General features: G+C 31.7%; 1 protein-coding gene across 15 annotated transcripts in view; it reads right to left on the bottom strand.

Annotated features, from left to right (window-relative positions):
- The window catches only part of Tab2 (TAK1-associated binding protein 2), a 79059-nt gene that overhangs the window by 15198 nt on the left and 38537 nt on the right, over positions 1-25324 (bottom strand). For 9 of the 15 annotated variants that reach the window (XM_076448717.1, XM_076448718.1, XM_076448720.1 and 6 more), the window contains 3 exons: positions 17484-18525; positions 13754-13902; positions 4751-4934 (listed from right to left, as the gene is read on the bottom strand). In XM_076448717.1, coding sequence (XP_076304832.1) covers positions 4751-4934; positions 13754-13902; positions 17484-18525 — 1375 coding nt within the window. The remainder of the gene's footprint in view (positions 1-4750; positions 4935-13753; positions 13903-17483; positions 18526-25324) is intronic. The other 6 variants (XM_076448730.1, XM_076448725.1, XM_076448726.1 and 3 more) reach the window with 1 other exon arrangement.

The raw sequence follows: 25324 nt of genomic DNA, 5'->3' as shown, positions 1-25324 counted from the left end.
TAGATGTTCAATTGGATCTTGCTTTGAAGTTTCAGTTCTTGGGGTTTTTCTTACAAACTCCAGTATATCATGTTGCCATTTCATTTTAGGGGCTGAAGCCTGAAATGCCAAAATTACTTTATTCAAAAATAAATGTATTAATACAACTTCTTATTAAAGTTTCACCACAAGGGCTAAAAATATGGAATTATTTTTATAAAGTTTCATATGAAAACTATTTTTAATCATCTTTTAATTTTTTTTGGAAGTATATAAACAAATAAAATTAATTTAACATTTAACTGTTTTTGCAAATATTGTTTTTAGATGACTCTGTTCTACTTACATAAGGAATTTTATATGATAAGCATATACCAACAAGCATAAATATAGTGAAATATAGTTTTACCAAGCCATACAATTATAACACAAATGTAGTACTATGGTGTTATGGTTAATGTATATATCTGTTATTGGAATAGTTTTTCTACTAAGCCTAGTATCCAACTTTCGTATCCTGTTAGTATGAAAATACAAGCAAACAGAGATTCAGTATCCTGAGCAAAAACACAAGATGTATTTTATTCCCTTACACAGTCATACACCATCACATTCTACATTCAACATTTTTGGTAATATGCATATTAAAAGAACTTGTCCATGTCTGAATAAATTAAATGTTTAACCGGCACAATTTGACTTTAAAAAGGCAAGGGACAGTAATATTAACTAACCAGTACTGAAAAGGTCGACAATAAAAATGTTAATCCAAAAACTTCTAATTTTGCTCCAGAATAGTAAAACCTACAAAATAACATTAAGTCTCACAGTTTAATATTAATAGCTAGAAATCTACACATACTACATCATTTTTCAAACTCACCTTTTCTCTGTTTGCTCCAAGTACAATAGATGACTGATACCAAATGTTCACACAGGAAAATGTAGGCCTACATTAGTCTACAGCAATGCTTTTCTTCCTTCATCTAAGATGGCTGTTCTGTCCCTTGTAGAGGGATGTGCAAATCCGGCCTCAAACATTATCGTACTAATTTATAATTGTGTTATTGGGTGTGACTTTATGTAGCAAGAATCCCCATAGTGGCAGTCGATACATTGTACATCTAGCATCAGAGGGCTAAGAGCCAGTAGGAACCGTTTCGGTGAACTCGTGAAATTTTAAGAACAGGTTCTTGCAAACCAACTGAATCCCACCACTGTAAATAACTGATATGAATAGCTCTGTACTTAATACTTTGCACATTTTAAGACCTGTAAACCTGAAGAATGTTGGTACTGAGAATAAGGCCACATTAACAATGATGTGACACCAGTATAGTATACAAATGAAATGTTATCATGCATGATCTCTTCTTACTTAAAATCCAGAGAGTTCCAGCTAAGAAAGATATTGTCAAAATTATTGTCAACCTTACTGTAAGGTAATACCACAAACTACTGACAAAAATATCCTGTTTACTTATTATACACCACAATCCTATAATAAATAACGTTTCAGCTGGGGCTTCACATACTGCAAGTCCAATGATTTCTGGTACTGGATGAAATGTCTTGTTGGCAGCAGCTGGTGATACGCAGTGTGCAGATGAAGTATTATCATACACATTTATTACTAAAACTTCTACAGTTATATTAAAGAAACATTTGACTGATATTATTTAGTTATATGGTATCACATCAACTAACAATCAACAGATGTGCTTAGAATGTTTAACAAAATTCCTTGAAATAAGGATAATGTAGTTATATAAAACAACCACAATTTTATATTAAAAAAAATGACTAAACACATAAATGATTGATAAAAAATTAAGGATGATCCAGTGCCTACCATCTACATTTCATTATTATTACAATAAAATTAACTCTACCACTACAGCGGTTGGTAAAAATGCATTTAAATGTACACGATCTAATTAAATAATACAAACAAAACTTTTTACTTATAGAGTTTTGATCCATTTTACTTCACCATATAGTAAATTAAATTAATATAGGCATGAACTAGTTCAGTTAGTTATGACCAATCTACATGATTAGAGAAGCACTAATTATGATAAATGAATAAATTACTTATAATACTTCATCAAATTAATTATTTAATAATATATAGCAGACCAACATTCTAATGGATGTATATACGTGTTAAAGATTTCCCATTCTCTTTCACCAGAGGTGAAACTGAAAAGAAGTTAATATTTCCCTAAACTAGAAATGCAGTACTTCAGACAGTGTAATGGGTGATCACTAATACCCTATATTGAAAAACAAAATGATCACGTTAATGGAGTGCATCATCCAACACCTGGCACTATCTGGAATTGTATATCAAATCTATGGTTGGATGAGTGTCAAATGCCATGGATCAGAGATGGGCAGCAATCCCTGTCTGCTTTACTCACATTAGTCCATGAGTGCATGGTCTGGAACATATTTATGAAGGAAATGACTGCAGGGTACACCTATAAACTGTCCAGCAGAACATCCAGTCTCCAACAACATTTGACCTCATTTGATCTCATCACATGCAATTTTGTCTCTTTTTCTTTATTTTATATCAATGCAGAAAGGACATTCTGAACAGTCGAGCAACCAGCACCTAGCAGAATATGGAATGGTATATGAAGTCCATGGTAGGAAGAGTCTCAACATCACAATTATCTAGCATATTCACAAGTTGCACAGTGAAGATTTCAGACTAAGTATACCTTGTCAGGCAACAATCGCCACAGAGTGGGATCTGAAATGCAATAAAAGCCCCAGCAAAGAAAAATTAATAAAGTACTTACCACAAAAGATAAAAAGTAACAGCACTATGATGTCTCAAAGAGCTATGACCTGCAAAAACAAAGGTGGTGAGATCAGAACATTTTGGAAGGTCAGGGGTGGAACTTAGGAATGATGCATCGTTGGATATTTTACCTCTCCAATAACTGCTTGTAATAAGAAGTGGATACAGTGAAGTATAGGCACATAAGTATGAAAAAATGGTTACGTGACGACACTGACTCGAGGAGAAACGTGTTCCGCTCTGTTTATACTGTAATGAGCTGATGTTATCAAGGTCAGTAAAAGGATTATGCAAGCTATGGATACTGCATTGACAAAATGGAATTAGGAAGATTCTCTGACAGCTTGGAGATGCCACAGCTGTGGATGATGGATGATTATTGAGCTTAAAACTGCCTAAAATAAAAAGGAAACAAGCCAGCACTTTGATGAAGTATTGATAACAAGAATGTGGGTGAATATACAAGAGGCTGATGAATCACTGTCTCTATCTGTAACCAATGGACAAGCGGTTTTATTTTTGTTGCTAGAGGTTGCACATGATCACATAGAAAATGACCAATTGAGTACTGGAAGTACTTGTGGGTAGTTGTGTACACTATTTGGCAGATCGTGAGGATACTGAGGAAAAATCGATTAAAACTCATGTAACTAGCGTAAAGTCAGTTCTCCCGCAACCAAAGAATCTCCATCCAGACTCTACACCAGTGTTCTCTTCTACTTCTCTCAGACAACATGACTATTGAAATAATGGGCCAACCATTTCTTGCCTGAACTCTTTGCAAGTATTTTATTGCCATTATTCCTAAACATCAGTTAGTATTTTTAAAGGACTACCAATTGAGAATTGATTAAGATGCACATGATTAGAAAGGAACCTAGTAATGGCAGTGGTAGTCTCATACTCCTATAGGTGGAGGGCTACTACACAATCATTTGGAGGGAGTAAAAATTTGCACCAACAGAGGGCAGTATAAGTCAAGAATGCATTTTTGTGAAAGGAGGTAAAATATATCAAATTTAGAACTGGAGGTGATACATTCTCTTTTCATTTCTGGTGAAAAATAAATCGTTAACACATACATACAACATTAACTTTGTATTTTTGAAGGGAATGTGATAGAGATATTACAAAATAACAACACTTTATAAATACAGTAAATCTCTTTGGCTGTAGACTGTGGTAAGTAATACCAGTAGTTTACATATTTTTGCTCAACTGACAAATTCAAGTATGTTTGATTAGTATTATTTAACCCTTTTGTGATACAGGCACAATATCAGATGATTTCACAAACAAATATCAACACAAAGTTTGACATAGTAAGACTAACCTACTAAAAGTTTAAACCCTGTAACAATAAGTATACAAGTTACTGTTACTGTTCAGAAATTATGTCAATACATATTTGTTTGAAAAGTATGGATACAAAAATAACAACCCTGAAATCAAACTGTGTTTTAATCTACTTTAGTATGAATTAGGACTTTCCCTTAGAATCTGTGAAAACCACAACACAAAAACCAACTTCAAACACATGTTCCTAATTTTAAGTTAATAGACAACACACAAGGCAGTTATTCAATAGCATATGCAGGTAACCCTTGTTTCCCTGAACAATGTAACTTGACTGTCACTTTCCTACAGTGTACCCATGGCCCTAAAGTGTGGATCACATTTTTGCCACACCCAACCCATTTTTAGTAAGATTTTACAAATTGATATATTTAACAACCATTAACTGTATAAATCAATGTCCCAAATTACCTTTTCTTCATGCAGATTGAGTTTGATTAATAAGACTCTATGCGTACTTCAAATTCGAAGAACTGGGTTACACATATTACATGACGTAATATAACACTGGTTAAACTAAATATTTTTGGTAATTCTTATTAAAAGTGCAAATTTATACTTGTGTTTAAGCACATAACACATTCTTTTGGTATGTTGACTTACACTGCAAAAGCTGATACCCTACATACTTGTTAACACCCCTAAGTACTTCTGTGGGTGCCCATGTCTTTGAATTATACGATTTCTTACCCTGCCCCTCATTGTATAAATCAACTTCTCTAGATAAACAGTGGCAAGCCACTTGAAGTCTTCTTTTTTCTTCTTGATATTTTTGTAAATTTTCTACCTGAAATTCAAATACATTATAATCAGTTTAAAAATTATTTTTACTTGTGGATAATATTGGATATCAATACAATTCAACATCCTGATCTAATAAATAAATCAATTCAAATGTGCAGGCAAACTTATGAAAAAGGAAACTAATCCACTTCTCATATTATATACTTCTAAATAAATGCATGTAAATAACTTGATAAAGGATAGAAGTCTAGTACATCTGCTAATAATAACAATAAGCTTTCTCAAAATAAAACCACTAATCAAAGGTGTTTAAGTGTTACATTTTCATGATTATAATGTAGTTAATTGTTACAAAAGGTTAAAGTGTTTCACTTTTAACATCTCAACAATGGCAATAATGAAACAAAATATTATGAATGTACAAATATATTGATAAGTTTTGGTTATGATTTCATGTTAATTGATAATGTATGGCAAATTAATAGTATTAAGAAAAAGTACAATTAAACAAAAATAATCAAATAGCAATTATTAGAATAATTCTTCATTTCTCTTGCATTACACTCTAATACAAACTAACTAGATAAACAGTACAATCATATCTACTAAAAACAATAGTCTTATGAAAACATTTACACATCTTAATAGAAATAATGAAGGTTAAAAAATTTAATTTTAATAATTAACAACTGAACATTATTAAACACATGTCTATGGCATAATTCTTGCATTTTTTTTCTCAAAATTATTTAACTTAAATATTTTGTTAAAGTTTTTATATTTAGAAAACTAGGTCAGTAGGACTCCTGAAAATATATCTTTTTGAAACAGTTTCTATTGAGGTCTAGCTCAACACTCTTGTTAAGATTCCTAAGTAAAGACAGATTTGGCCACAGTCTTACAGCTGTCATCAGCTCAGACTGCAAGAAAGAGCAATCACTCAAACTTACACAGGATGCCTCACGAAACTCAAAAAAAGAGAAAGAAACATAACAAAACTAAGAGACACACGACACAAGTGACAAGTCACTAAAATAGCTGAAAATAAGTATTAACACATATAAATATGCATCTGAAAATAATGTATAACATTATGTATGAATAATTTAGCTCTAGATCAGAGACTTTGGCTTTGAGTACTAGTTAAGAATTACCAAGCAAAAAGGCTTAGGAATTTGTACTTGTTAAATAGCAATATGGCAGCTGATTTTTTTTTTTTTTCATGGGTATTAAGCTTATCATAAAAACTAATGTGGATAATAACCAAGTCCAAAGTACTTAGAAGATATCTTAACTAATCAAGTAAAAATGTTCACATATACATATACTGACATCTACAATTCTTAAAAAACAAGGAGGCAATTATTTTGTTAGCTGATAACTGCATAGGAGAATCTATTTTTCTTTACTTATGGTAGTGTCACCAATTTCTAAAAATCAAGACACTGAAATTCAATGATAGAATATAACACAGATAATGTAAATAAAAAATACTATTTCAATAATATAAAGTTTCATGAAAATTGCAATAACTTACTAATTTCAGTAGAATAATTTAATACTATTACTTCAAATGCATTTAACAACCACTTATTTAGTGAAGGATAAAAACTATAAACCATGTAGACTAGTGATAAGGTAAAAATTTCTCAACCCTTGAACTTTCACTTACAACAACTTTAACTATTAAAACTTTAGTGATTGAATTTTCACATTATACAAGAGATTAGGCCTAGGTGACTAGTGGAATTTGCTATGTGAATAATCATCAAGCTTATTAATAAATTACATACAATTAAGTATTCTTAAAATGAGATAACACAACAACAACAAAAAACTTATAATTTTCAAAATCAGGTTTCAAAGCACTTGGTGGGCCAATTACATACTATCCAGTGCACAGTTCTGTATTTAAACATTGAAAAAGCAGAATGACAATATTTTGTAAACCTTAATTTCAATTAGTTGATTATTTTTATGAGTTGTGACACTAATAAACAAGCTGAACAAACTTAAATTAACTTAAAAAAACAGCAAAAATCATAATGACAATATTTCAATTGCTGGGTAATTAGAATTAAAAGCAGTGATAATCAGACATTAATTTCAGTTACTGAATATTTGGAATAATTTAAAATAGCAATAATTGGAAACACTAATTGACAGTTTTCATGATACTGATCCCTTTAATTGTAATTTTGATTATCTAACTGGTTTATGTGACATTAAACAATGCTCACAGGTAAATTAATACTAAAAATAAACAATCCTATAACACTAAAAATGTTGTTTTTATTTAATTAGACACTCAACATTTTGCTTTACAGCTTTAACATTTGTATCTTAGTGAACACTCCTGAAGAGGCTGTTAAGTGAAACATTGTCCAGTTAAATATAAACATTTTGGTGTTAAAAAAAACCATTTATTTCTAGTATTAATATGTTTTCTATATACCAATATGCACTACAGAAATTAAATAATGATCTCACAGATAAATTATTATATCAGTTAACCAGGTTAATCGTCAAGCTTTAATACACAGCTGTATGCATTTTGATAGCTTAAGTAAGCTAATGGTTTATTAGGACTGTTTGTATCTAAGAGGAGTTTAGCTGAATTACTGATTCCATATAAGTGGAAATGAAGTATGATACTTATAAGTATCATATAATACTTATAAGAAACAGTTATTTAATTGTAGAATTAAAAAATAAAATAAAACAAACCAGCAGCAAACAGAAAGAAATACAAAATATATTTTTAAAAACCAACTAAAAAGCCACATGCACACCGGACAAACCATGAACAATCTTCAAGTAAAACATGAAAAAAATAATTACTTATGTCATGATGTAATTTTTTTTTATGAATTTGCTTTGAATAGCTTAACTATTGAGAATTTTCATTCATGATGTGGTGGTATACATTCTAACAAACAACCAATTCAGGGTGGCCTGCAGAGTGAAGTGTTCTAAACAATCTAAACATGTTAACTTATTAGACAGCATCAGACTGTGTGATAAGCCATTCAATGGAAGAGTCTCTATAAATAAAGAACAGTTCCCCTACTGTCAGGACAGTGGTGCCAGGTGACTGCTCTACACAAATGAGCCTAATAAAAACTGGCTGCTGGCAAAAAGCCAGTAACATTTACTCTGTACTTGGAAAGTTAAATCAAATGAATGACAATCAACCTAGAACCACTGGTTCATATCCTTAAACACAGATGTAAATATATGAGACAAAGAACATCATCAATAACAAGTTGTTTTCTTATTGTTCAGTAAGGGATCCCCGAGACGTAGGTATATCATGTAATATATTTTTGGAAACTACATGACAGATCATGTATATATACACATATATATTAATTGCATTACCTTGTCCAACAAACATTTAACTCAGCAATAAAATAAACAATGACAGAGTTATCTTTCTCGTGTTACTATAACAACATCTGTGATGATATGAAGAACATCTGGAAGTAAGAGATTATAACAAAGTGCCAAAGCCATTCCATTCTAAAAATATCTTTCTTTTGACGTCAGAAAACACACCCTTGCCTAAAATACCTGATAACTCTAAATGCAAGAAGAATTTTCTGCACACTTCTGGAGACAATTCTCTGACTGTGATTAGTATATACAAGACCCAAGATAATTCCACTAATACAAGTTCCTCTGATAATCTGGTAATTCATTAAAATAAGAACAAAAAACATCACTGTGAGTGATAATACAAAATGTGAAGTTCAAAATCATTAATAAAAGTTGTCTTTGGCTAAAAGTTCTTTTAGAATTTCTCTAAAAGTCAAGACATGCTAAATATAAACAGGTTCAAGGTCAATAAGCTCATAGTATAGTACAGACAAAAAAGGGAACATATGCCCATGAAGTTCACATGATCTATTTCTTCCTCTCAAAGGTATTTGATATATAGTCAAAAATGTTCTATAAAAAAAATTCAGGTTGACAGATTTTTATTAAAGAGAATAATTAAAAATCAACCATCTATTATGAAGAATATTTTATCTATCAATATATGTATAATAACACTTTACAACCATCACACACAGGATTTACTCCACCTAAGACAATAATTCTTTATAAAGATTCTTGCATATTTTTGTACCTATATATAAAATTAATGAATTACATTTTGTGGAAAGTTCTCTTGCAACTCTATCACCACGTCTTACTGATCTTCTCAATACATTTAGCTATGTGGCTTAACCAAGGTTATCAGTTATTTATTCCATCTACAAGTTATTTTTCTCTCTCGATTCACTTGAATAATATTATGCTTTCTCATAAGTATGGATGATCATATAATACAATAACATATGTTTAACATACATTTGAAAGCATTAGTGAAATTTATGAATTGGTATGATAAATTAGGTATAATCTCATTTCACTTTTTTGTCACTATTACATTACACCTACACATATTTCTAAAAATAAAAGTATTTTGTGGGATTTAACAAAATATTATCTAAATCTACTAACTCCTTTAAGTCTTCTGAGAAAATTAAACTTTAAGGAATGCATTGTATTAATATAAATATGGCTGCTGGATAATTCCTTCCTCAGCACACATTGCTAATGAATTATTGAATCAACAGTTTATATGCAGGGAGAAATGTAACAGTAATTTCAAACAATGAATAAAAATGCACAATAAAAATAATGTATTTTGAAGTACTATTACAAGGATTCAATCTTCATTAATTGCTTTCATCTTGTTATTAATAATAAGAAAAATCCAACTTCACCCACTTTTCTTATATGACATGTGTTGTTTGCCTGTTAGCACAAAGTAAAACAAACACTACATAAATATTTAATTAAGCCTCCAATACATAAGGTAATACAACTTGATTACTGTAGAACATCCTTCCATGACCTAAATCTTTAGAAGCACCTTTTTGTTTTGTTTATTTTGAGATATAATCTTCTATTTCATTATTTTATGCTGTTTTCAGAAAATACATTTCATATAAACAAAACCAAATCCAATTGTAAAATAAAGTGACAAAGAAGTAACATCTAAACTCATTAAAATTAATAATTTTTCAATTATTTTAATATTAATATGTTGTAGCTCCAAAGGAGGGGAGCATAAAAACAGCTATCTGAATGGATTTTGACTTCTTACTATGACTGGATAATTAAAAATACATCTAAAACACTAAAAATACATTTAGATCATAAAGTACAAAAAATTACTCAAGTTAACTTTTTAATATACAGTGAAACTGCTTCAAGTTGTCATCTTTAGCTTTCATCATATTGTATAATACAAAATGAAAAAGTGCCTAAACTTATCTTATGTGATGCAGTATGAACTTAACTCCATACACTTTTATTCTATGTTACATAAATATATTACATGGCATTTGAATATGTAGTACAAATATATACTTTATTAAACATTTGAATTTACATTACAAACAAGTATCCAAACTGAGACTTGGGCATTAAATATTTAGTATGAACATTTAAACTTGAGTTTGACCTGAGAATGTAATTATAAAGAACCCAAAACAGATATTTACAAACCCCTATGTCAGATAAAATAACCTCTGCATGTGTAACATCTGATCTTAATCTTTTGATGTACATTAAAAATAACAACACAACCTCTCAACATTTCAGAATATATAACAGTTACATTATCATTAAATGACTCATTAACATTACACTGCAAACAATTTTTGCACACCAACTTTGAATAATTAATACAAACAATGACATTTCACTACACAATGTAATTTAATGTCACCAGAAATTTAATTTGAATGTACAAATGAAGGACTATCAAGACTCATGACTGTAAATGCTATTTGCATGATCTTAAATTTTGAATGTATATCACACAACTGTCATGACCTGTGAACATAAAAGTACAAAACACTACCTCACATAACTGTAAAGGGCAAAAACAATCTCATGACTTTCACCACTGAATTCAAACACAAAAACCATCATGACCTGTGAACAAAAGGACAAAATTCTATCTCATATGAGAATCTCTTTTAAATGTATGAAACATACAACTATCACATGGTCTGTGAATATTATACAAACATTTAAAATAATAGTATAAATTGCTTCATCACATAATACTGCCTGTTGAATGTACAAGTACAAAACGAGCAACTACCTTATACAAGTTCTGAAAACATCGGATTCACTCCTATATCTAAGATATAGAACACTGCTAAGTTTGAGAAAAATGTTCAGAATTCTCTCACTCCTAAGTTCTCACCAAATATTTTCTAAAACTCATTTCACTGCTATTCTATTTTAGAACTAGTAATGTCCTTAATAATTGTTTTCTGATGTGATCAACAAAAATCAAATAACAAGTGTAATGTAGTTCTTGTGACCAATTAATATAATGAAGACAGCAAGCAATACTCTACACATGTAGAGATACTTCAATGCATGTGATGTTGGTGATATTGTATGTAGAACACTATTGTATTCTTACTCTTCTCTAACACTTACATATCCTTTGTCTGTTATTTTGTAAAGTTTCTTCACCAATCACTAATACTGGAGCCATAATATAGAAACATTTACCACATTAATTTTATTTACTCTAAAAGTATAAAATTATTCTTGAGATACTACATGCCTTTTTGTTACAACCTCACTAGTAGGAAGTAACCTATTAACATCTACTAAGACCATACATGTATAATGTTTCATGGTTAAAACCAAAAACTGTTATTGAAATACAAAGAACTCAAGCAACAAAATGAATAACTTAGTTAAAAAAAGAAAGAAAAAAGTCACCATTAAGCTTTAAGTGTGTATTTGTGTGGTCCAAAAGTTTCCTATTTTAAACTTATTAAAATAACTAATGAAAAAAACCATGCAGTTCAACATCTTGTAATCAAACTTGAACACTTTTTGTCACATTCTTTTTTACTCCAGTGAGTTGTGTTATTCCATAAAATGGTAACCATGCAAGAAAAAGTTCAATGCATTGTCTAGTTTCCAGAGACAAAGTCAGTTACTGTGGTGCAACATTAATTACAGACACCAGTATAGGAAAGAACTATGGGGGTGTGTTAAAAGCATCATGTATTGCACATCTACAGCAAACATCACGAAGCTAAAGACCAGGATAACAGATACCATCACCACTATAACTGTGAATATGACGCAGTGAATGTGGACTGAAATTGAATATCAATTAGACATATCTTGAGTCCCTAATGCTGGACACATAAAAGTTTACCAATATGTCAATAAAAACTGTTTGAATTGGGCTACAAGATATTAAAAATTGAATAGTTGTATTTCTTTAGTTAGTTAATTATTAAATTGTAAAAGGGGAAAAAATTATTTTGGACCAATATATATGTATATGAGGTTAGATGATATTTCTACTACTAAACTGTACAAATACATGAACACACTATTACATCCTATCAGTCACTGAAAAATTTTGCCATTAGACTGTAGTATGAATATTAAAGTTAGGCATTTCATGGAATTTGTTTATTAATTAATCATCAAGCCAGCTTAAGTAATCCACAAAGCTTATAAGACTTAGGTACTTGGAATAACTGTAATAATCTAATATATGAATTTTGATTAGCTGTTTATTTTCATGAACATAATAGTAAAAAATATTATGCTGAAAACCCATGAATTAATCAATAATAATGAGAAGTATAATGGCAACATTTTCTTCATTTGGATAGTTGGAATAATATAAATTAATAATCAGAAAATTCATTTAAATAGTAATTAATTGAAAGATAATTTTGACTGAATGATCACTTTACTTGACACTAACCAATGTAATAAATTATACATAGATTAAACAAAGTTAACTCTAGCTCTAAAGTCTATATCAACACACTAAATAACACTGCCATCAAGCTCAGTAAAACAATCTAATCAACACTTTATATTTCTACACAGACAAGTGAAAATGTAACCACTATGTGTGTACATTATTGCATCATATGATATTCCTCCAAATTCAAGTGAAAAATGTCCCCACTAATGTATAGCAACATAACACATCATATAACACTCCTATTAAACTATGAAAAAATGTTAACACTGAACTGCAGCAATATAGAAACATGTTAGAGAATATTCCTACCACATTTGTGTGAAATTCTGTGGTACAAATCAACAAATCAGAAAACATTCCCCTTAAGCTTAGTCAAAAACCTGCAGTACACATCAGTACAAGCAATATTCCTACTAAATTTACTGAACACACATCAACATACTTAAGTTTAGTGAATGTTTGTTGTAAACATCACTAAATTACACAACATTCCTACCAAGAATTGAATGTTAAAATAGTCCCACATAAACTTCCTTTTAGTCAGTCTTAGTGGAGCTAGAAGATTGCATCAATTCTAAATAATGTTGAATTATCTTTTTTGTGTACCAAGATGCCTAAAAAAAAGAAAGAAAGAGAGAGCAAATAACATATCTAAAGATAGTTATGTATACATCCAATGAAACAGTGGACTTTCTGCTAATTCACTTTCTAAATATACTTTGGCAAGTATGATTTTTTCCCCCCTTTAAATGTTTTTACACTCCAAAATGCTTAAGAGAAGCTCTAATGCCATACAATTAAACCACAAGTTTCAATACAGTGAACAACTAAACCCAGTTGTCTTACTATTCAATCCTTTGTTACCATCTTATGTTTACCAAAGGTTCTTTCACATTTATTTAGTAGAAATAGAAACAATGTTTTTGGCACTGTCTGATGCTTAGTTAATACAAATATTTCAATAGGTAAAGTACAATTGTATATTCTAGGTTTAGTTGAAAATCATCCACTAAAACATGACACAGTTGGTAAGTACTTACATTTACAAATGGAGAATTATTGGTGTTTCTTCTACATAGTTCTTCTTCCATAGTAAGAACCTCACTACAGAGCTGTTCTTTTAATTTTTTCACATTCTCTAATTCTCTTTTCAGTATATCTAATCTGGCCCTTTGATGAAGAAGTAATGCTAAGGAAGGGTGAAACAAATTTGTTAAAAATGACAATTTCTGTTCATTAGATACCCCCCAAAAAAAAAAAAATGAAAAAAGAAATGTACATTTAATGTGTGCTGCAAATTTAAATATTAAAAAAAAAGTACTCATTTAGGTGCAAGAAAAATATTTTAAGTTCCTTGATCTATCCTGTTTTAACACCTCCATCTTTAAGAAATTTATTACTTTGGTCTTGCCTACATCTCTTGCATGTGAAACAGGATCAACATCAATAATCAAATGTGAATCTCTGTTCCTAACCTTTTCTATTACATTTTGCAGTGTAAAAATTTAGAAGTTCATATTATTCAAGTTAATTTCTTTATTTTGTGTCAAGTGAAACAATTTTCACTGTATACCATTTAAGGGAACATTATAAGTAAACTTTATGGTTGATCATGGCAATTTTGAAAGAACTGAACATTAATTACAAGCTTAATTTTCTCAACAGTCTAAAATTATTGCCAATTGGTAATCTAGCAAATGCATTACTAAATATGTTTATCAACAGAACATCATACCTGCTAAACTCTAAAGCCACAGTAATTTAAGAACAGTTTCATTTTTTCTGCACACACACACATTTAGTTTGTGCTATTATAATTACTTGCTAGATAATTTTATTATATATTCATTTTACAGTTATCTTTCTTACACCAATAAAATGTGTTTCTGCTTGTACTTTGTAACAATATTAAATGCCGGAATAGAATGGAAGTTTTACTTGTTTTTTCTGTAACAATCAATGAGCAAGGAGTAAAATATGAAAAGTTAGAACACATTGTGTTCACACAGTAATGACATTTATTTCTTACTTTCAATATTGTAACAGTTAGAATGTCTTTTAGATGAAGTACAATAAACATATAGAATGCAGAAATTGTTGGTTTTTTTTGTAATAATAAAGGATACTACCCAAGTGCAAGTCAAAACAAAACAAAACAAATTGATATGATAAAATATAAAATCATTACACTGGACATAAAAAAGGCATAAAAGAGAAAATGTCCATTAAATAAAATAAGAAGTTGTGGCAGAGAAAGTAGTATATCAATGTGCACAAAAATGGAGAAGAAAAAGTTTAAGAGAGATAAAATATTAAAATGAAAACAAAAGGGGTTTAATACTGACTTTCAAGAAGAGTAAGCTTATGGCTACTACAGAAACATTAACCAATGTGAACAGGGTGACATACAAGAGGGTTTTATGTTACAACATTTCCTATCTGAGCTACAACTACGTGCAAAAACAAAAGCCACTCTTACTTTACACAAGATACACACAGCTATAAATATATCTAAAGATGAAGCTAGTTCAATGTTTTACACACTCAACAGCAGATGCTGATGAGGAGAAACCACCATCTTTTGCTGGTACTGCCATTTCTCTAGAATATACAATGAAATATCTGGAGGTATGCTCTGACAGACAAGTTCACCATCCAAATTAACACTAAAGTGACCAGAGGTACAAAACATATCAATGCATTGAAAGGATATTAGAACTGAAGAGCATCACCTGAATAAGTACCATCAAAATCTTACACACTCAATCTTGGATCATGAATGTATGATTGCTAAACAGCTAGATAAGATTGAAATGATATAAAACATATGTTTAAGGCTGGCCATAGGATGTACATAATATATCCACATCAAGGCTCTGTTACACTTCAATTCACAAGCCTCAGTAGCACCAAAAACACTTAAAAGCAAAATTCTTCATTGTGTTCTCACATAGTAAAGATAATGCACTTCATTCAGCCACTGCTCTTTTTAACTAGGACATTCCAGCTCCAAAATATGATCCCACAGATACTAATAAAATAGGAGATTCTTTAAATGATGCCACAGGAGACAGTCTTAGGTGGATATTTAGTATACAGCCACAACTGAGATAACTGGTACTTCACCAGATCTCACGTGCACTTATGTAGAATAAACATTTGATGCCACAGATACATGTGAAAATCACTATTGACAAAAAATGCACATTAGCAAAGGTTAAATCAGAGAAAGTTTGTTACCATCTACTTGAAGACTATGGTGGACAGCAATGTTGCATTTTAGCCACAAATTATTCTTACACCACAGATAGTAAGAGAGCTAGTTTGGTATTCATTATCTCACAGAGCAACAACATTCTTTAATAGGATAGTGAAAAAATTCAATCTTCTCACAAGGATGGAGCTGGATGCCATAAACAATCTCTCCTTTGAAATATTGAAAACAATGAACCACAAATATACAGTAACTACCAACATAATTTGCAACTGACTTGTTTGCTGTACTGCACAAACTTCAGTGTTTGGTCTCCAGATAGATGACAGAAAGGAAAGCACCTGCATGATATGACCATACCCTGTGCTAGACCATGAAATGATAAAGTTAAATGAAGAAAGTGATAAGTTCACAAGAGAAATCTCCACAAATTTGTCATGACTTTACTGACAGGATATCAACTTTTGTACTAGTAACAAATCTGTCACAATTCTACTAACAGAATATTAACTTCTTTTGTATTACTAAAGCAAAAACAACAATCATAAAGGCCTTCATCAACATTCAAAAGAAATGAGATTTATGGAAACAAAGCACCATATGGAATAGTTAAGGAAAGCAAAAGATGAAATCAATAAAACAGCATTCACTCAGAAAAGCCAATGTTAATATCAGTATATTAAATCACTTCTACCTCCTGTGAGGCAAGCAGCCTCCATGAAGGGTAAAAGCTGGTCTGTATAAACCCCAAGACCGTCACCTAGCATGCAACAACTACAGAGTTATCTGACTTCTGATGCCACATTCAATCAAGTTTCTATTCTAAAATTTTATTCTTAAGATATTAGATAATTTTGACATTTACAGTACTGTATCTTAGCTCTACATTAAGATTTTATTTGTCAAAATTACATCTTCTAAAACCTTATAATTATACTAAGTTAAAAAAAAGTTGGTTACTAGTGTAATGTTCATCAACAAAACACAAATTTGTACTCCACTACAACCAAACACAAAAAGCAAGCTCAACTTTGTAACTCACCAGAGCCAAGCATACAAAACAAACTCAACTATGTTCCTCACAACAACCAAGCATATAAAAAGTTCAACTTCATACCTCACAATAAACAAGCATATAAAATGTTCAACTTCATACCTCACAACAACCAAGCATATAAAATGTTCAACTTCATACCTCACAACAACCAAGCATATAAAAGTTCAACTTTGTAATTCACAACAACCAAGCACCTCTAATATATCTAAAATTATTGGTGCAGATGGTTTATACAATTAGAAGATAATGAAAAATAAAAGAGTACTTAAATAACCTCATACAATCATAGATCTTAAAGTCTCATTATTACACCAAATGCTGAAGTCACTCTACATAGATATGAAAAGATAGATGCCTATAATTAGTTTGTTTAAAAAATCAGTAAATTATTTTAAAAACAGAAATACATTATACGAAACAAGTATAATGAATTATACAGGAACCATAGACAAGTGGGTTCTACAAACAAAATTTTAATCCTATCAATACATGTACATACCTTGAGTATAAGCTTTATCATCGTCTTTTCTAAATCCACTGCCTGCAGTGGTTGGACCCTGCTGTATGGGGTTTGTTATACATTGCATAGGCTGTTGGAACAATTTGGAGGGCCAGGGGTCTGACTGGTCTATTATATTCCTGTGAGGATCAGTTTGCGTTGAAGGCCAAGATATAGGGCGTTCAGGAGACTGTCTTGGGTTACCAAATGCTAGATTAGTTGAGGCTTTAGCTTTTGTATGAGAGGCTAGATTCTGAGGACTCACCAGAGAATTTGATGATAGCATGTGGGTAGGGCTAAGATAGCCTGCTGGAGGCTGAAGGGAATTGGGAGACTGACTTTGTCTCTGCTTTCTTAAGGCTGTGACAGCAGCACCAGAAGATGTAATAGATATTTGAAGTTGAGAATTAAAGTCTCGAGATGGGATTGGGCATAGTGGTGTTGAAATAATTTCTAATGGAGGTTGCACCTCTAATGATGGTTGACGCAGTTGAATGTTCACGGCAGTTGAGTGACGTCCAGACCCAGAGCGAAATAAATCAAAATACTGACCATTAGGTGCATAATATGGCTGTGGATTAATCTCCATTCTAGTCACATGTCTTGGAGTGGAACCTGTTGGTTTCATACAGTTCTCACTACCAAAAGGGACATCAGGTTGTTCTGGTTTTATAAGGTTTAAAGAAGGGCTCCTGCTCTCTAGATTTTTGTTTTGCCTGATCACATCTGGTACTTCCTGAGAGCTATGTGAATGTCTGAGACCTGGTGTAAGATTAGATTCCTGAATTCTTGTGTTATTTGGAAAATTAAAATTAGAATGAAAGTTTTCCATGTTGGAAATGCCACAGTTCTGTCTGGAAAAAACATGGTGGTTCTGTTGCAGTTCTCTTCCTATGCCATAAACATTATTGGATGAGGACATAAGAGGAGAAAACTGGTCTTTTACTGGTGACTCAGTTGTTGAGCTGGAGAAGCTGTTACACTTGAACCGTTCACTTTCCTTATTTAACTGTTTTAAACATGCATCTCTGTTTGAAGCAAACTGGAACATATAGAAACAAATCGTAAATAAGACAACAAATGATAATCACTTTTATACAGTTATTTGTAGCATCTATTTCTTTAAAACAGTCCTTAGATGTATGATCTTAGCAAAAGCTTTGCGAGATACAAAACAATTCTAAAAATAGCTGTAGAGAAGTTAAACAAGTATAAAGCTAATTAATATGAAGGAACCAAATAAATGCTTGAGCACATAAAGAGGAGAAGGAAAAAAAACAAAACAAATCTGTACACCTTGGCTATGTATTTTTCTTCAATTTGATAATACAGTAAAATAAAAACTGTACAACTTTATTTGGATTAAGGAAGAATCATTCAACATTGAAAAAAATCACATTACCAAGCAAAAAATTTAAAACTTAACCCAACATGAATGTGCAAAATTATTTCAAATGAAAGTCAGTATTTAATAATTTAAGTTGCTTCTTTGATATATGTAATAATAACCTTTTTATAATTCAAATTGTAGCATGTTTAAACTAGTTTGCAATAGATTAAACCAACTGAGGTCATAGAAAACTTGAAATTCAAGCATGTAAAAACTGTTAATATTGTGATAAATCCAAAAACATAGAATTAAAAATCCTACATGTGAAACAAACATGAATAAGTGAGCTATATTAAAACTAATATTATTGATCAAAGCTGAACCACTATTTTTATTGTATAATTTTATTAAGATCAATAAATGATTATTCTAATTGTTCTTATAATTTCTTTGAAAGAAATTAAACTATTATATATACAGATATACATATACACATAATATTCACATATAATGCTTTATTCCAGAGCTACTGCAATCAAAATAGTTATCACTTGCAACACTTTCTTTATCTTAAACTAGCATTTATCCATTTTCAGTTTTTTATTCCAAATTTTAACAATGATTATCTACAGAAATTCAGATGATATATATTACATTTTAAAGTGCTTTGTTGCATGTAAGATTTTTAAAGTGTTACATCAACCTAGAAAAAGCATTTCGTGGGTTTCAGTGTTTTTCCTCTACAAGAATGCCTAGTAAAAAAAAAAAAAAAATTAATCATGAAAATAAAATAAATAGGTCAACATAGGCATTCCTTGCCTGAAACTGTTACATAATTTCACACAGGTAGAAACTGTGTAAAATACAGCTTTAGGATGTTAATAATAAAAGTACCCACATTTTAATCTAATTTAATCCACTTTTTCAAAGTAAGAATTTTAGGCATTAATCTTAAAAATTTAACTAATTCTAACAAATACTTTCAAACAATTTATAGCACCAGCTGAACTTTCTTTTCATACTTGAAATAATAATTACTTTGCTTAAAAATATTTGAATGTAATATGAAACAATGCAGAGTGGTTTCCTCTATAAAGGATGTCAAAAGTTATGCTTTGTCATTATAGTGACATCAAACTGAGATAAAACAGAATATATCTTCTTAAAAATGATTTGCTTGAAAAAAAAACTATCATGCATTTTAACACTTCATCATAACATAATGTTGTGCACAAAACTTTGAACACCAGTTATAATTTAATATAATAGTTTCCCTTTAATAAAAAAAACTTTTAAACTATCATGCTTATATTGGCACATTTCATCTGGAAGGAAAAGAGCATTACATCACTGAATTAAAGAAAAAAATTACAGAAAATATACTTGTGATCAGTTTTTCAAATATAAAAAAAACCTTCAGATTTAAATTCTTTATTAAAAAAGTTTCATAGCTTCATACATAAAATAAAAGCTGCAAATTTTGATTTTAGATTGTTTAGTGTTTGTTTGCAAATTTCCTGAATGTTTTTGGGTGTAACATAGAACATGTTGACCCCTAGGAGAAAAGAAGAAATAATTTTGAGCAGAACATCACTCACCTGAGCATTGAAACTTTAATACAATTATAATTTTATAAATCTTAGATAATAATTTCAACTTCAGTTGTCATAGTGTGATGTAACTCTAATACCATCAGCTTTTGGCAGACACAGATTGGTGATATAAACACATAATGAAAGCTCTTTTTCTGTTCTTTTCAACTGTATAAGCCAAAATCATATGGAGAATAGTTGAAGGTGCCAAAAGCTTAGCAAGGTGACATGCTGCCAGAATACTCGTTTATTTTTTGAATTTCTCAAAGCAATACAAGGGTAATCTATGTTAGCCATCCCTAATTTAGTAGTGCAAGACAAGAGAAAAAGCAGCTAGTCATCACCACCAACTACCAATTCTTGAGCTACTCTTTTACCAATGAATAATGGGATTGACCATTACGTAATGTTGCCATGACCAAAAGAGCAAGCATGTTTGGTGTGATGGGGATTCAAACCCACAACCCTCATATAATGAGATGAGCACCCTAACTACTCCGTGATGCTGGGCTACTGCCAGAAAAAAAGGTATTTATAAACAAGTTTAACCATTACATAATCCAAAGTTTTTTAAATCTTGCAAAAAGCTTACTTTATTATTCCATATTTGATTTGAATTATAATGTTGTAGTGTGACAGGAAAATGCTTTTTGTAAAACAAGGAAAGATAGGCACGCATTTTGTTTTACTGATAACGCTGACTTTATATTGTTTAGTTGGCTCAAATAACCACTTGAATAAGTGAAAAACAACAACAAACAAATATATAAAAAAATATTGACTCGAGTTAACACACTCATTACACCTATGTATATTAAATAAAAACTTACTAATAATTAAAAAAAAAATTTTGTAAAAAAAATTAATTTAGGGAAAAAGTTAATTTTAATGCATACCAGTAAATATAAAAAAGATGATGAAACTGCATATGTATCAGGTCATCCCATAAGTAATGTCCGAAAATTTAATATAGAAAGTGCATCATCATTTCTGTCTTTGTAGAAGGCTTTAATGACTAAAATATGTAGTAGGATGTGTGTAAAAAATGTTTGGACAAATAAAAGAAACTAACCCAACTCCACTTTTTCAGATCATTAATCAAATAAACCCTTATGAAGATGAATGTGTCTGAGGAGCACATTAGGCATGTAATGCTTTGATGAGTTTAGAAAAGGCAATAGTGCAGTAGACACTACACGAAACCTTCAAGGTATTTATGGTGCAGAGTCTCTCAATGAAAAAAAAAAATGTCAAAGGTGGTTTTAGAAGTTCAGATCAGGTAACTACAGCTTAAGTAATGTGCCACATTCAGGTTGTCCTGTTGAGTTTAATGATGACTTGCTGCTGGCTGCACTTGATAAAGATTGTGCTGTAACAATTGAAGAACTAGCACAGAAGCTTAATTCAACCCATTCAACAGTTCACTGTCATCTGCAACAGCTTGGAAAGGTGTCAAAATGTGGAAAATGGGTCCCCCATGATTTGGCAGAAGCCAACCTTAGAGCAAGAGTGGACACTTGCACTTCTCTGCACTCTTGTGAACATAACTCACATTTTTTGGACAGGTTAGTCACTGGAGATGAAAAATGGATATATTATAAAAATGTTAAGCATTGCAGACAACAGGATCAGTGCAGGTAAGCTGGCTAAAGCACAGCCCAAAATGAACCTCCACCCTAAGAAAGTATTGTTAACTGTTTGGTGGAATATTGTCTGGGTGATCAACTTTGTGCTGCTGTCACTCAATGGAACGATTACACCAGACTTCTTACTGTTAACAGTTAGAACACTTGAATGTTGCACTAAAAGAAATAAAGCCTGCTTTGATCAATTGTAAAGGTGCTGTACACCAAGATTACACCAAGGATCACATCTGGAAAGATTGAAGAGCTAGACTGGGTTGGTTGGTTTGGTGTTTTATGACACAAAGCAACTATGATATTTGAGCTAAACACCTGGTAAAAAATTAAAATTAAAGTAAATTTAGTAAAATTCATAAAAGGAAATTAAGGTAAAACAAAACAAAATTAAAAAAACAACAACATAAATAGCATTAAAACCAATGTTTACATCTACTCTACAACGGTAAGAGAAAAACTACAGTAATACAAGTTGTAAAGGACTTTCTGTAGCATAATTATAAGTATCATAACTTGCCAGGAAGACTACCAGGTAAGTTCAAAAACCACCGTTAATCACCTGAAGTTGGCATTTCCAGTCCTGGTTCTGTGTTATCTGACATTAAAGCTATTTTCAGAAAGTAATGAAAGTTTTAAAAGACTTGCAGCAAAATTTTAATTATTATGACTTGCCAGGATAACTAACGGTTAGTTCAAACAGCAGCGTTAGTCACCTGAAGTTGGTCTTTCCATTCTGGGTTTTGAGTTATTTGACATTATGGTTATTTTCTAATTTCAAATCAAATTAGATGGACTTTGATTCTTAAAAGGAAATCACATTAAAAAAGGTCTAATATATAAATTAAAAAACTCAAATAGCATTAAAAAATCAATGGCCTTTAAAAAACTAAAATAATTTCCAAGATGGACAGTGTCACCTTCACCAATAACACCGTCTAACATTACAGATAAAGCATGGGACAGAACATGTTTAAAATGGTGCCATCGTTGAGAGTCATAACGATGGCAACACAGTAAAATGTGGCTTATTGTAACCTAATTGTTAAATAGACTTCATATTGGTGCATCAGTTCCAGATAAAAGAAAACTATAAGTTAAAAAACTGTCAACAATGTGTGGTCTAGTTAGAACAACTTCCTCTTTCTGATCCTTACAGAAACAACATGGTCAAAGTCCAATAGAGGGTTTTATTTGAGAAGGTTTGTTTTCATGTTGTTCACTCAAGTCCATTGACAAGTGATATGGAGCTGACCCCTGAATACAGGACTGGAACAGGCACAGCAGTGATAGTGCCAGGGCAGATGGATTTAGCTACAGCATCTGTAAGCTTGTTCTCGCAAATACCAATGTGGCCCAGTATCCAGAAAAACTAAAAAACTAAATAGAAGTAGATGTTAAAGAGAAATGGGTCAGTTGGTTATGAATATCAGCGAGAACAGGGTGTGAATTAACATGAAGCAATTCCAGGGTCAGTAGAGAACTAAGTGAGTCAGTATAAATAGTGCAATTTGAGTACTGCTTAGCTTCTATGTGATCCAGGGCAAGAGAAATGGCATACAGTTCAGCAGTGAACACAGAAGTTTTAGAGGGGATTCTGTGTGTGCTCTGCCATGGTTTGGTGATTGTATAAATAGGAATGGAAGGACGTTCAAAAGATGTTCAACAAAAAACAGACAGTATTTCCAATCGGGAGTGTCTCCTTTTCTCAGAAGACTTAAAGATAGGTCATATTTGGGAACTGAAAGAAGCCATGCTGGAATGGGCTGACCAGTGGATACAGCAATGTTATACAAGAACAGAACCAATTCACCCAACTGGGCCTGGATATGAAGACTAAAAGGAGCAATGGCAGATCGTCTGTTCTGAAAAAGTGTGGCCCGCCAAGGATGGAAAACACAACCCCAGATGGATTGCTTTGGTAAGAAATGAAGTTTCAAAGCATATAGTAAAGACAGCTGCAAATGGCAGAGGTGCAAAGAAGGTTAATGAGACTCTATGTATAAGCTCTGAACTGGATAAGTGCAGAGCCAAAGACTGTGATGATGAATGGGGTCCAGCATCTTTAAGGTCGAGGTCCTGGCAGAGCCATAGACCAGTGATTCATAGTCGAGTTTTGATCAAATGAGAGTACGATATATTTTTAGCACATAACATCGATCAGCTCTCCAAGTGGTGGAAGAGAAGACATGGAGGATGTTCAGTGCTCTTGTACATTTGACCCGTAGCTGCTTGATGTGTGGTATAAAGATTAACTTATGGTAAAAAGTAAGCCTGAAGAACTTTGTCTCAGGGACCACAAGCAGCACAACTTCTCCGATACAGTGTTTAGGATCAAGGTGAATACCCCATTCATGGCAAAAGTGCATGCAAATGGTTCTAGAGAGAGAGTAGTTAAAGCTATTTGCTGTAGTCCACTTCAGTAAACGATTGAGGGCAGTCTGTAGCTGCCACTCAATATTCCTCATGTTTGACGACTGACATGAGATGTGAACGTTGATGACATAGAGCCCATTTGAAACAGTAAGAGGGAGTTGTTCAGTGATGACATTAATCTTTATACTGAAAAGTGTGACATTCAGAACATAGCCCTGAGGGACTCCAAGTCCCTGTAGAAAAGAACAAGAAAGTGATGAACCCACACGAACTTGGAATTGCCTGTCCATTAAAAATTTTTTTAAACAAAAATGGGCAAATGGCTACATTTCCAACATATATAGAGAGGTCTTGCAAAATGCCATACTTCCATGTTGTACCATAAGCCTTCTCAACATCAAAGAATATTGATATAAGATGTTGTAATTTGAGAAAGGCTTCTCTGATTGACATTTTAAGTTGAATCAGGTGGTCCACGATGGTGCACTGTCATCAGAACCCACACTGAGTGGGTGAGAGGAGGTTGTTTGATTTGAGGAACCAAACAAGAAGAGCATTAATCATCCTTTTTTTAAGGTCTTTTTTTGAGGGAGGTCTATCGACCTCCATGAATCCTGTTCTGGGTCAGTTGGGCAGGTCTTTGCTGTTGGAAGGTGATTCCAGTGACTGAGGATGTGAACGAATGATCATTTTGCATACTGGGGTGGAAGAAAAAGATGTGCTCAAGGAAATGCCCATACCCAAAACCAAAGAAAACGGATCTTTGAATTTGTTGGAATGTTAGGGACAGATGGGTGTTGAAGATGATTTATCAACTTTTTTTAACCATGGAGGTCAATATTCTTTTCATATGGTTTGAGAACAATTATTTCGGTGACATAGAGAGATCCGTTTGCACTCCCACTG

The sequence above is a fragment of the Tachypleus tridentatus genome, chromosome 8 (genome assembly GCF_004210375.1).
Source record: "Tachypleus tridentatus isolate NWPU-2018 chromosome 8, ASM421037v1, whole genome shotgun sequence".
Taxonomy (NCBI): domain Eukaryota; kingdom Metazoa; phylum Arthropoda; class Merostomata; order Xiphosura; family Limulidae; genus Tachypleus; species Tachypleus tridentatus.
The sequence above is the reverse complement of the archived record's forward strand: the minus strand, read 5'-3'. Positions and strand labels throughout refer to the sequence as shown.